The sequence below is a fragment of the Felis catus genome, chromosome B3, assembly GCF_018350175.1.
Source record: "Felis catus isolate Fca126 chromosome B3, F.catus_Fca126_mat1.0, whole genome shotgun sequence".
Taxonomy (NCBI): Eukaryota; Metazoa; Chordata; class Mammalia; order Carnivora; family Felidae; genus Felis; species Felis catus.
In genome coordinates this window covers 68167061-68181663 of record NC_058373.1, presented here as the reverse complement: position 1 = coordinate 68181663, position 14603 = coordinate 68167061, and the positions used below count along the sequence as shown (strand labels likewise).

Genomic DNA, 14603 nt, shown 5'->3' with positions numbered 1-14603 from the left:
ACACCTCCCTACCATCTAAAATGGTACTACTTGGGGTACCCAGGTGGCTCAGTTGGTTAAGCATCTGACTCTTGATTTCTGCTCAGGTCATAGTCTCACGGTTTATAAGATCAAGCCCTTCATGGGGCTCTGTGTTGGCAGTATGGAGCCTGCTTGGAATTCTCTCTCTGCTCCTCCCCTGCTCATGCTCGCTCGCTCTCTCTCTCTCTCTCTCTCTCTCTCTCTCTCTCTCTGTCTCTCACTCACACACACACACACACACACACACACACACACTCCCTCAAAATAAATAAACTTAAAAATTTTTAAATAAAATGGTCCTAAATTATGTACATACGAGTTGGGGGGAACTTAGAAAATAGCTGGCCAAATCACTTCCCACATTCTATAGTTAAGATGAAGAACTTTGGTTGAGAAAAGCCCCAAGTGCCCAAGTTAAGGTGATACCAATATTTAGGTTTTTTTGATGCCCATAAGAATATTCAGGTTCAGTTATAAAGGCAGCTGAAAAGGGCAGATAAAAATGATGAAAATGATGAGATCTGGAAAGTCTGACTGAACACAGGAGGATCCCCACTCAATCAGCCTGAGAGTTAGACTAAATGACTTTTAAGACTCCCTGTACCTGGGTTCTTTTGATTTTATGACTCCAAAGGACTCTTCAAAGTCTTCTGATACAGTGTCTTTTACTTAGTACTTTTACCAAAAGCCTGGGTTTTCTACTCCACTTTAGTCTTAGACAGGTGACCTAGAAATCACATTATACCCATATACTGGGAACCTTGATAGCATGCCTCTACCAAGCCTCACACCAATTTACCCAGAAAACCTCACAGATGGCCCCCGCTCTTCAAGTTAACCATCCAACTAGACATTTGCAAATGTAAACTCTATGACAGACCAGAAACGATCATCCTAATTTAACCACAACCAGGAAAACTAATAAAACGGGAAGATGAGATAGACAGATAGCATCCTTTTGGGGCAAGTATACCGAGAGGAAAAATGTAAGATATAAGATGGCCCCATAACTCAGTGGTTCCACATATGTATATTTTTCCCCTCTCAAATATTGAAAAGTCATCCCTCTTTCCAGTGTTCATGTGCTGTTGCCTCTGTTGGTGAAAGCATTCTTTTCTCCTAGAAAGTGCGTGACAGGGCAATTTTCTAAGAAATGACAAATGGCTGCCATGTTCATATCAAATGGATACCACATGAAGTGGAGTGCGGTCCCTTTGTTTCCTTGTTAGCATCACCTGGCTCCTCTATTTGGAGAGCTGTAATAAAAACAGCTTCTTTACTGTGCGTCCTGTTGGTTTATACCAACCATGTCAGGTCCATAAACCATGGTATATTAAAGTGTAATAGACTGTGTAAAGAATACTGGGAAGATATTCCAACCTCTATCCCTTTCCCTCATTCCACTCTTTACTACCTCCCAGATGGGTATCCATAAATATGACTTAATTATCTTTGGCATAAAACCCACACTTTCTTTGAAGAGTGACATCCTTCTTCAGCCACTCTCAGTGCATGAATACCACCCTCTTGAGGATAAAACCTTGAATATTTTGGTACATTTAGGTGACACGTGTTCATAGTCCGAATATTTTCTGGAAGTGTCATTTTATTTCTAAAAACTCTACATTTTTCATAATCACTCTATTTGAACATTTTAGTCCAATACAGACAAAACTCAGGGTCAATGTTATTTGTATCTATGATCTGTCATTCTATATAACGTATTGATCTAACATAGGATATACCAGGATGAAAGTCAGTACTCTCTCACTCTTTGATTCTCTTATACTCTCTTCTATCTTGTTGAAAACAGAAAATGAATATTATAAATAGCTGTGCCAGGAAATGGACTCTGATTCCCCATTGGGGAGATAATAAGGGACTGTGTTCCACTAGTGTGGGCCCCTTGCTTTCAGTTGATTCATCTGTCAGAGAGATGGAGTGCCTACCAGGTGTTAAAGTTGAGAGATGTGGATTCTGAAATTCCATTGTGAGATAGATTTTGGTTCCTGCCCTGAAACACTGAGTCTAGTAGGAAAAGAAGACTGCCGGCAAATGGTGTCAGTACTGTGCCCCACATATGTGAACACAGTGTTGTTGGGCTGCACAGAAAGAACAGGTCACCAGTTGATAAAGGCCCCCGTGGAGGTCTTCATGAAAGGAGTAACTTTAAAGCTCGGTTTTTGAAGGAAGACAAGACATTTACGGTGGGGGTGTTTGGGAAGGAGAAGGCAGGGAGGAGGAGGGATTCAAAGCAGGAGAAACAGTGTTCCTAAAGCTAAAGGTACAAGAAAACAGGTTGAGTGGCAGGAACAGCACAGAGTCGTACGAGACAGGAGTATGGGGCAGGTAGTGGGAAGTAGCAGGAGCCAGGCTGTGAAGGGCTTACTGTGCAGTGTGAGTGTACTTCACCCTGTACAGAGAGGAAGCTCATGAACACATAAGCACAGGAGTGGCATGATCCAGTTTGCCTTTTAAGTTGGTAACTTGGGTGCAGTGCAGAGACCTGGGTTTCCTGTGCAATGAAAGGAACCCGTTGTAGATCATAGACCCTAGAGGTTAAAGAAGGAATCTTTGCTCTCAGAAAATTACCTTGATAAGTAGACCCCCCTGCATCATTATCTTTCATTTAGTATATGAGAAGTGATTCAGTTTAATCAGGTCAGAGATTGATAAGTCAGTTATCATTAAGTAGAAAAATCATAAGCCCCTCACACCTATCCCTTTGACTCCCAGGTATTTGCAAATTATACATCAGTTTCTGTCTTCTTTTTTTTTCCCCCCTGAGGATAAAAAAAAAAAACAAAACAGGGCTGAAACAGCAAATTAAATGACTGACACAGGGAACACCCTCCTGTAGACAAGCCTTGCTTAGGCACCTTGATAAGGACGTCAGCTCTGTAAGTAAAATGGGAAAAATAGTGAGGTTCTGGGTAGAGCACAACTGATGTGACTTGAAAATGATCACAAGCAAAATTACCCTCTATTGAGAGGATTGTTGACCTCGGTAAGAAAGAAAGGAACGTTTGCTCCAAATTTTGCAGTACTCTTTCCATAGGCAGACAGCTGGAATAATGACTACTGGCATTTGCTTCTCACCAGTCAGATAATAAATGGCTGCGTTGTTGAGTGTCTCATGTGTGTTGATCCCTCACGTTCAGTACCTCCAAAGGTCACAACCACCTTGCAAGGGAGATCTTACCATTCCAGTTTTATGGGTAAGGCTCAGAGGAGTTAAGTGACTTCCCCAAGGTCTTTCGGTTAATACGTGACAGAGCACGGCCAACCTGGGCCCGCCTGCTGCAGAGCCCAAGCTCTTTCCCCTATGCTCCAGCAGCATTTAACTTTGTCAAAACAGCCATCCCACTGGAAGCTTGAACCCCCAGTGGTCTCAACATGACATGGAGCCATCAGAGGTCTGGCTGCGGAGGTTCTGATTCAAGCAAGCCTTGTCCCCTTTTCATGTAGCCTTCATATGTAGGTGCAGGGAGGAGTTACCATCTTCATTTTACGGAGATGGAAGCTGAAACGTGTGACTTGTCCCAGACACTCAAGTGGCAGAGCTGGACTTTAACGATCCTGAGTTCTGCCTCACGCGGTTGGCCACAGCACTTAGGAAGTTTTGTTAATTGACATTTCCTGGACGTTGAGATAATAGTGAATAACTTCAGCCTCACATTCTTCTCTAAGCCTGTGTTTGTATTCTAAATATCAAGTTTTATGCTTAGGAAACCTAGCCTCTTTCTTTTTAAGCAATGTTTATCCAATTAGTGCATTTGTCAAGTAAAATAATTTATTGAATATATAGGCACACTTCCCATGTTTAAGGCTCAGCAGAAGACAAGCCAGATGAAGTTGCTTCTTTCCTGGAGCTTACATTCAGTTGTCTTATCATAAATGAATGAGACAATGAATAGTCTACCAGGTAGATAGAGGCTGGGCAGAAAAGGGGTAGTGTGCGGTGGCAGAGAGAGTTGGGCGAGGGGATGGGGATGTGCCACAAGGGGTGATCTTTTATTTAGTCAAGTCAGAGAGGGTGATACCTGAGCTGAGACCTGAATACTGTAAGGAAGCCAGTCAGGCAGAGACTGTAGGCAAGGTGTCCCAGAGAGGCGTGGCAAGTGCAGACACCCCCAGTGCACATGCTCAGTGCACTCAAGCATCAACAAGCTGGCCACCGAGCGTGGAAAGGAATGAACTTGGCAAAGAGGAGGTGGTGTCCCAGAGGAGCCAGGGAGCTGACCTGCAGGGCTGAATGGGACGTCATGAAGATATTAGAGGTTATGTCAAGGGTGACGACAAGCCTTTGAAAGGTTTTGAGCAGAGGAGTAACTTAATAAAATTTGCGTTTTAATATCAATGATGTTGATGATGACATACTAGTAATATCTGTCATGTCATTTGTTGATCATATTTTATGTGCTAAGCCTTCGATGTGTATTATCTCATTTATCTTTAGAACAGCTGTGTGAGGGTAGTCACTGGGGCTATTCTTATAGGACACATGAGTTAATAACTATGCAGTTGGTCCTGAGTAACTTGACCACAGTGACACAGGTAGTACATAGCAGAGTTAGGCTTAATTAAATAGTGGCATTTTAAAATCCTTTAATACCTTTTACCTTGAAGTATCATGACATAGGCCCTAATAGATATGATGGATTTTCCTTTCCTATTCACTTTACACCATTATAGTCTGTTTGTTTGTTTGTTTGTTTATATGAAATTTATTGTCAAATTGGTTTCCATACAGCACCCAGTGCTCATCCCAACATGGGCTCATCCCTCCTCAATGCCCATCACCCACTTACCCTCCCTCCCACGCCATTGTAGTCTTCAATGAAAGGAACCTTAGGGCTTTTATGGATTATGACTTGCCTATTTTTCTAGACATTTTTAAGCTTGCTTGTTTGCTTGCTTGCTTGCTTATTTATTTATTTATTTATTTATTTATTTATTTATTTATTTATTTATTTAGAAACACAGTGTGCGTGGAGGAGGGGCAGTGAGAGAGGGAGAGAAAGAATCCCAAGCAGGCTCCATGCTATCAGCACAGAGCCCAATGTGGGGCTCGATCCCATGACCCTGGGATCATGACCTGAGCTGAAATCAAGAGTCAGATACTTAACCGACGGAGCCTCCCAGGCCACCCTTGTAGACATTTTTAAAGTGAAAGAGTGCTATTATCATATATAACAGTGTTATTTTTCTGATTAGAGAAAGATCTATAAAAGCACTACCCAAAAATGAAGCCTCCTGAATAAATAGTTTCACAGAACACCATAAATTCCTAATCTCTAAATTCAGGGTTGTATCTCAGTATGATGGGTTTCCTTAGTAGTCTTAAGTAGTTTTTTCAAGACATTTAAAATCAGTATTCTGAGAAAGGAGACCGTAGGCTTCCACAGACTGCCAAAGGAGTCCCTGGGTTTAGAGACAGTGCATGGAAAGTTTCCAGTGATTTTATCTGGACCTGAGCAGAAGTGCTGTAAATGGTACAGGGTTTCTGATGTTTGGGGAGGGGTGGGGAGAGTGCCAAATACATGGCAAAGCTCACAAAGAGGCCAGCTGTAGCTGGGGTGGCTACATGTACCAATCTGGCCAGGATTGTTGCAATTTATGTTTTCATCAAGGTGTAATTATTAGTTATCACCTTCTTTCAGTCTCAGACGTGTCCTAGTGAGAATAGTAAATTATATGGCCACCATTGGCTATAGTTGTTCTCAAGAAAGTGGGGGTGGGAGATATAGCCAATTGGGAGCTATCTCCAGGACATGTGGTATGGGCCACCAACCCCTGAATTCAGAATTATTTTGATAACGTGGTAATTAAAGTTAGAAGATTATGCAAAACATGGGATGCCTGGGTGGCTCAGTTGGCTGAGTGTCTGACTTTGGCTCAGGTCTCATGTCATGATCTCACAGTTCGTGAGTATGAGCCCTGCATCCTGCTCTGTGCTGAGAGCGCAGAGCCTGGAGCCTGCTTCAGATTCTGTGTCTCTCTCTGCCCCTCCCCCTCTCTTTCTTTCTTTCTTTCTTTCTTTCTTTCTTTCTTTCTTTCTTTCTTTCTTTCTTTCTTCTTCCTTCCTTCCTTCCTTCCTTCCTTCCTTCCTTCCTTCCTTCCTTCCTTCCTTCCTTCCTTCCTTCCTTTCTCCTCTCTCTCTCAAAAATAAACATTAAAAAGAAAATATTACACAAAAGATATGATGGAAGAAAATGCTGTTTTAATAATAATTATTTCTTTCTTGCAGCCAAAAAAGAGCATAAAATGGAAGAAAGTCATTTGGAGAATGCACAGAAAAGGTAAGTGGCTCTGACTTGGCCTTAGTCCTTTCTGTGGCTAGCTGTTCCATTTTTTTTTTTTTAAGTTTACTTATTGATTTTGAGAGAACACAAGCAGGGGAGGGGCAAGGAGAGAGGGAGAGAGAGAATCACAAGCAGGCTCCGCACTCAGCACAGAGCCCCAGGCGGGATTCAAACTCATGAACAAAACTGTGAGATAATGACCTGTGTCGAGATCAAGAGTTGGACACTTAACCAACCGAGCCACCCAGGCACCCCTAGCTGTTCCTTTTTATCATTGTTATTATTAAGTGCATTCTTACTGCTGTGTGACCATCGCTCATCTATCTCCAGAACTTACTATCTCCATATGGAACTCTGTACCCATCAAACCGTAACTGCGCACTCTCCTCCCCCACCCCAGCTCCTGGCAACCTTTATTCTACTTCCTGTCTCTGAGACTTTGACCACTCTAGATACCTCATATAAACGAAATCAATACAGTATTTTTCATTTTATGGCATGCTTATTTTACCTAGCATAATGTCTGACTGGCCGTTCTTTTGGCCCCATTTGTTGAGGCTCTGCATCCATGAGCACTAAGATTCTGTCAGGAGCTGGAGGGAAAGCACTATGACAGGACTTGGGAATATTTCTCCTCAAAGAGCACAGAACCGTTCAGAAGTGATTGGTTGACATGTGTCATACACGTCATGACACTGTCTGCCTCTCCTTTATTTCTCTGCTCCTGAACCACTTTATGGAAGTTAGGAACAGTGTGATCCTTGATAGCATTACAACTAAACTAAACCAAACACCTAAGAGACTTATGTCTTTCCTCAGATCTGAGGCGATACTGGAAACAAGGGGCAAGTGGGGAGGAGGGACTGACCTGTACGTATGAAAAGTGCCCCAGAAATTGGAAGAGATCTCCGAGGTCTTCTGTTCAACCCCTTGCCCACTGCAGGCCTCTTCTTTGCGCTTCTCTCTCTTAATTAGACAGCAGAATGGAACCATCCAGTTCACCCAATAAGCATTGGCTCTGGTCCTCGATCGGAGGTTTTGTCATTTGACCAGGTTAGTCAGCTTGGGTATGCCTCCCTCTTAAAAGGGTGAGTGGGAACATACTGAAGCATTCTCATATTCAGCAGAGAGAATTGACATACATTTTGCTGGTGCCAGTTCTAAAAGGACTAGAAAATTAAATGAGGGGTAGGTTAGGAAACAGCCTATAAGGAAGACCAACTTTATAAATGTGTGAGGAGAGCAGTGCATTAAATGCAAATATACAAACTCTAGAAATGAACTATTTCCTCTTGTCTAGCCACAATTTTCAAGAGTTCTGAAATCCTACAGACGGTCTGTCTGCTCTGCTTTGACGAGCACCAACATCTTGTTCTACCTTCAATTGCCAGTAAAATTAAAATACAGATGGGGGAGCCTGGGTGACTCAGTCGGCTAAGCGTCTGACTTCGGCTCAGGTCATGATCTCATGGCTCGTGAGTTCAAGCCCCACACTGGGCTCTGTGCTAACAACTCAGAGCCTGGAGCCTGCTTCAGATTCTGTGTCCCTCTCTCGCTCTGCCCACCCGCTTATGCTCTCTCTCTTGCACTCTCTCTCTCTCAAGAATAAATAAACAAAAAAATTTTTAAAAAATTAAACTACAGATGAAAGTGAAATTAAGGCAAATCCTAAATTTTTCGAAGTGCAGACATGTTCTTGAGTCACAGTTATCATCCAAGCATGATCATCTGTGAAAACCAGAATAATCGCATGATTATGTCTTTAGATTTTTGTGCCTCTTTTTTTTATTAAAGAATTGCTTTATTAATACAAAACAGACAAACCATTAAGTGCTAAGAAATTTAAATATCTAAGTCATAGCAAACAGGTGGCGATTCAATATCCAGGGTCGACAGAACGCTTGAGACTGCAACAGATTAGACTCCCATGGTTGAGAGGGCATCTTTAGAGGTGAAGGGGGGGCCCAGGTGTAACAGCTTTTCAAGTTCCCTCTCCTCATCAAGGATCATGAGAGGCACTCCATTCGAGAGGAGGTATGCAATCTGGTGCTCTTCAGGCAGGTCAAAACTCTCAAAATCTAAAGGATTGAAGGGAAAGAATTTTTCTATTTCAGGATAGGTGTCATCCAAGGCTGGAACAGTGTTTTTTGCTTTGACAGTCTTCTCAGTTACCTTTTTGGCAGAGAAGTTTGGCTGCTTCTGTTTGAGAGGTCCGTTGTTCTTTACTGAATTTTCCGTAGCTCTCTTGACAGTTCTCAAAGCCTTTCTGGTAGCTTTAGGTAAGGCTGCATGAGCATCAGACATTTTGCCTACACCTGGTGTTGAAACCTGAGATCTCCCATCTAAAGTTTTGACTGGAGGGGTGCCTGGGAGGCTCAGTCCGTCGAGTGTCCAACTTCGGCTCAGGTCATGATCTCGCGGTCTGAGTTCGAGCCTGCGTTGGGCTCTGTGCTGACAGCTCAGAGCCTGGAGCCTGCTTCGGATTCTGTCTCCCTCTCTCTCTGCCTCTCCCATGCTCATTCTCTCTCTCTCTCTCTCTCTCTCTCTCTCTGTCTCTCTCTCTCTCTCTCTCTCTGTCAAAAATAAACAAACATTAAAAAAAATTTAAAGTTTTGACTGGAGGCCTAGACTGCAGCTTCTGCCCATCCTTGGGAGCCACCCAGGTGCCTGGGTCTCCATTTTCCTTATCAAAAAAGATCAGGGTAGCCATTCTGGATCAGGACCTCTCGGTTCACTCACATAAGAGCCAACAGCCAGACTCTTCCAAGACTCAGCCTGCAGCGGTTCCCTAGCTTTTTGTGCCTCTTGGTTGGCCTCTTCCCTGTATTAAGTCTTCCCTTCCTCTGTGTGTAAAACGAATGTCTGTGTTACAGAAAACAGTCTGCATATTCAGAAGAGACTGTCAACAAGGGCACATTGGTGTCAGGCCAAACAGAAATTTGGTTTCCGGGGTGGATGTCAAATTTCTAATATTTTTTCAAGATTCTTGCTTGAAGGAAAAGGGGGCCCACCTTAGAGGGGCCGAAGCTGCTGCTGTGCATTAGCTATGCTGAGGGGGGTCATAAATTCTGGTTGTCAGCGTTTTCCGTGACTTTGTGGTGAAGGTAGCGTAGCTTTCATGTCATACATGAAATATGTTAGATCCCATCTTTAATGTAGAAACCACAGTTGTTTGGTCGCACTGTTTAAGGAGGTTGGTGGTCAGTGTTGCAATATTCGTGTGAGATTTAGTAAATTCTTATGTCTTATCCTCAAGAGAAACAATTTACTCTGAGGCTAAGGAATATTTGCTTTTCCTAAGCAGTTTCTAAAGGCACGCATGGAAAACAATAAGTGGATGTGTTCCGCTCTGGCATCATAAAACAGTTCACTTTGCTATGGGCCCTTCGATACAATCGTTGTCTGCACTCTAAAAATATTTAGTCGAATTAAGAAGATAGACCTCAGATAAGGGATCATAGCAGAGAGGAAAAGAGGGAACAGGGTGAGGTAAAAAAAAGTTTTATAAAACATAACATATGATTAGAAATCAGTGTTTTAAAAATTGAAAGCTATTTTAGAGTTATCTGCTGACAGATAGAAATTTCAGAAAGCATGATTGCCCCTTTGTCCACTGGAGAAAATTCCCCTAGTTGCTAAATAGAAACAGTTTTCAGGAGGACAATGACCTAGACCTTATAACATAGTTGTAGGTTTATAAGCTAACCTTTAGCTTTCCCTTGAACAAATGGATAACACTGAAGTCCAGTAAGGTACAGCCTCAGAGCAACTTCATCTCTGTCAAAGTTGCAGAGTGCCAAAGCCAGGCCATCCCCTGGGACTTTGTTTGCTTTGGTTCCTCGGAAGAAGTTCACTTGCTTTCTTAGTTTCTGAAATACACAGCGGGGTGGAAATGTTGTAAGTCAGTATTTCCTTTAGTTTTCATCCCCTTTGAGGGTTAGCAAACAAAGCCTCACAAATCCCCACGGTGAGAGGCGGTGAGGGTACATGGTTAGCTCCAGTTTAGGTTGGAAAAAGTGAGGCTCCCAAGACCATAACAGGCTTTTCTGAAGCTCTGTGATAACTCGACAGGCAACGCTGGCCCTCTCCGAAACTGCACAAGTATTTGCAATATCTTGGTCTCACGATCTAGACTCCAGATAAAGCCAGGGGTGCTGGGGCGATCCATGAAGCACAAGGACTGGTATTTCTGTACTCTTCACTATATCCTGCTGGAAGATAGGAAGAGAATTTGCTCCTCTGAAGACTTTCTCTTCTCTGTTAATGCACAAATAAATATGTTCCTGCATAGAAGGTGACCATAAGGAAGAGAAAAAAAAATGACAGTGTGCTCTCCTGGAGAGTAAATATCGGGGGCAACTGTGTCTAAAGTGGTAACAGGAGGGACGCCTGGGTGGCTCAGTCGGGTTAAGCGTCCGACTTCGGCTCAGGTCACGATCTCGCGGTTTGTGAGATCCAGCCCCGCATCAGGCTCTGTGCTGACAGCTCAGAGTAGAGCCTGTTTCAGATTCTGCGTCTCCTTCTCTCTCTCTGCCCCTCTCCCTCTCATGCTCTGTCTCTGTGTCTCAAAAAAATGAATAAACATTTAAAAAACCTTTTTTTAATAAATAAAGTGGTAAGAGGAAAAAAAAAGCTATTTTTATTTTTTAAATGCCTGTGTCAACGAACATGAACAACAGAAGGGTAGAGTGGAAAAAGCATTTCATTGGGAATCAAGAGACCCAAATGGTAGGCCCCACTCTGCCAATGAATAAAGTCATTCAATCTTTCCAGGTCTCGGTTTTCTCATCTCTAGAATGAGAACATCGGACAAGTTGACCTATAAGTCCCTTCCAATTCTAAAGTCCCATGGCTCTATAAGAAACGCATGGCCTGTGCCTGTGGGTTATGTAACTCTCCACAGTCAATATAATTTTCATTTCGAATGAAATAAAAGCATATGCCATAGAGCATGCATTTGGTTTTATCAGTATTGTGACTGCCACAGAGTTAGGAGTCATGTCTGGTGTGAAAGCGGACATTGCTACTTTCTTGCCTTACTGGTTTTGCTCCAAAATATGTATGTTTGGAATTATAGGAGAGTCCCTTAAGAAATTACCACAGTTATTGCCTTTCTCCACTTATGCACTTCCAGTCTTTTAATAACTGGGAGCCAAAATTCCCTGGCCAGTAGTTTTAATTTGCATTAAAAACAGATTTATTCTTTACAGAAGCACAAAGAATTTATGGGACTCGGAGCCGCAGCTCCAGCTTGGGTCTCACCTAATCATAGCCATGGAATCAATTAACAGTTCATCTGTGAAATGTGATAAAATCTTATGAGATACATATTGCCCAATAACTGAGAACGAGATGAAAGTATTCTCTGTAATAGTGACGGGGCTTCAGGGTTTTACAATTGCCATTGAATAGAGCTCCATTAGAAGCTCAGTGTTCAGGATGGCCACAAAAAAAAAAAAAAAAAAAAAAACAACAACGCTGTGTCTGAACAGATGATAGAGCACTGAGTAGTAAACCTGGCCAGCCATTCCTGCTTTGATTAGTTTCCAACACCCTAGAAAAGGGGGCCATTTATTTAAGTGTTCTTGCTCATGGCAAATGAGCTTGTGAGGCTTTGGGTGGGTGGGGGCTGGGAGTGGGGGACCAAGTGCAGAGCTATAAATTGCTACAAAGCTAGCGCCTCCAAGAAGGGCTGCTTGGGAGGCCCCGGCTGTCTGCTGTGCAATGAGCCTCCATGGGGTAGGTCAGGAGATTCGTAGCGATACCTGAAAATCTACTTTGGAAAACCTGGATCCTTTTCTGACAGGATTAGAGATCATATTTTTAAGGTCAAAGATGGTTTTTCATCCAAACCCTGTTGTGCCTTCAGTTTTATCTCTTTTTATACATGGGTGGTTTGCATTCTTATATCCTATCAAGCTTTACTATGTAATCCTCTCAGAGATCATCTATTTTAAGTCTTATTTTACCCTTGACAAAACTGAGAGCCTGATGCTGAGTGATTGACCCAAGATTACGAAGCCAGAAGATGCCAGAATAAGGATAGAATAGTCTCTTGATTTTCCATGAAACACTCAACAGATTATTCCCGGTGGGCTATCTAACCAGTGCTAATGCTACAGAATCAATATGTCACCTTTATAATCCATATGATCATTAAACATAAAGCGAGGAGCTGGTAAATGATGTGGAATTGAGATGAAGACCCTGGAATTCTACATCCTCATTTTCATACACAGAAGATGTGGCCAGGTGTATCAGGTTGGATTTCATGGAAAATCAGTTTGAACAAATAGACTTTCTGAGGCTTGGGGTAAGCCATAGTCACTATGAGGCTGGGCTTCTGTCTTAGAGAATGAATATGTGGGAAATGCCCCCAGCGTCCTTGCCCTGATGGTTTTGACACTTTCTCATCCTCTGTTTCTGCCCCCTACCTGTTGCAGTTTTGAAACAACAGTAGGATACTTTGGGATGAAGCCAAAGTCCGGTGAGAAGGAGATCACACCCAACTACGTGTTTATGGTGTGGTATGAGTTCTGCAGTGACTTCAAAACCATTTGGAAGCGGGAGAGCAAAACCATATCTAAAGAAAGGTAAGGTTCTAATGGAGTCATCAATACCCCCCTCAGGAGTCTAGGAAACTGCGGTCTCAAACCTCCCCAAGTGTGCACATTTCACACACATCAGTATTTTCTTTCAGATCAAGATTGAGGAAAGATTGTTGCCTGGGGGCTCACGGGGGAAATCCGGGGGAGGCATGCTGTCCACACAAGCAGATATGCTCCCATGATCTGATAAGTTACACTTTCTTAACCCCTTCCAATTACTAGCTAGTAAATGAAAGGGGGGCTGTGCTAATTTGCAACAGATTGCTTCTCTGTGTATTTTCACGTTGGCCCAGGCTAAATGAGGCAGCCTTGCTGTCGCAGACAGTACAGACAAATAAAAGTGAATGCTTTTCCCATTAATATACTGAACTTGCATCAAAAGGAAATCTCTGAGACTCGGGCCACACTTAACACAGTGTCGAAGCCCCACTCTGGATTTACAGCGCCACTTCTGACTCCTCGTATCCTGCTGAGGACATCAAACTGCTTGCCGCTCAAACTCGTTGCAGCCTCCTGATTTTATTAGTGGGGGGTAGAAGAAAAGCCTCGCCTCTGAATATAGGGAGAAAGAGAGAGTGTGTGTTCGTTCTGCCTAGAAAGAGACTAAATTTGGCCCTGTTTATCAGGAGAAAAAAAAAAAAGCATTTCTGCTTGATCGCTGTTTTGATCAGGTTGCCACTGTTCTACAAAGGGTGTCATGCATTTAAACTTCAAAAAGGTCTTGCTTATACTACTGCAGAACAGATGTATGAGAGTGTCCTTCAAAGTGGAGTAGGAGACAGAAAACTACAAATTAAGGGAAATGGTTTATGTAATTCTAGGATCCTTATCTCACTAAACATTGAGACCTGAAGTTCCATAATTTTTGTTCTTTACTATGTAATCAAAGACAAGGCGTATGCATGATACACACACACACACACACACACACACACTACACTAATATTTTTCACCTTTAAAAGCTATTTTTAAAGGGATCAAGGTTTAGAGATTTTTGACACAGTCAAAAATATTTTCTCAAGGAATTTCTTCAAAAGCCTACTTTTTTCCTGAAAAAGTCAAGACCTTTAAAAATGTTTATCAGCGTATGTCTCCACCATTACTTCTTTGAAAACACGGGAATTACAATGAATATATCCATTGTGTAGATAAACTGATGCAATGCAATTGTTGTGACGTTCTTAAGAAAGTAGATAATGAATAATAATGTGGAGAAAAAGAACCCTAAAAATCTCGGCACCCACCTTCTTGCTCTCACCCGGCAGTTGCTTATTTAGCCTTTTCGGCTTATAAGCTGCTGTGGAACAAGTTTTGTTGTGTGAGCTGAGCTCCTATCCTTCTAACAGGGCATCAGCTGGCCATCAGCTCTCCACACCCACACCTGAAAGCCAGACATTCCAGAGGTGGGTTCTGAATAGACACACTTTGCTTAAGATCCTTCCATCACAGATTTTAAGCGTAATCCTTAGTAAATTTGCCCTTATAGTTGGAGCCCTAAAAAAAATGTCCCCCCAAAACCAGATAGGGTAATTAATTGCTTTTTATCTTAATAATCTTGGGTTGAGATATTGAACTATAGTCCAAATTAAGGAGACTTTCCCTATCATAGAAGTTAGAGCAAACTAATTGTGAGTCTGAAGGGGCAGTGGTCTCCAGCCATCCTTCAAAG

The 14603-nt window shown here is 42.5% G+C and overlaps 1 protein-coding gene and 1 pseudogene across 4 annotated transcripts in view; one reads left to right on the top strand and one right to left on the bottom strand.

Annotated features, from left to right (window-relative positions):
- The window catches only part of FMN1 (formin 1), a 429704-nt gene that overhangs the window by 379924 nt on the left and 35177 nt on the right, over positions 1–14603 (top strand). For all 4 annotated transcript variants that reach the window (XM_023255532.2, XM_023255529.2, XM_023255530.2 and 1 more), the window contains 2 exons: positions 6272–6323; positions 12770–12919. In XM_023255532.2, coding sequence (XP_023111300.2) covers positions 6272–6323; positions 12770–12919 — 202 coding nt within the window. The remainder of the gene's footprint in view (positions 1–6271; positions 6324–12769; positions 12920–14603) is intronic.
- On the bottom strand, positions 8169–9036 carry LOC123385994 (annotated as a pseudogene).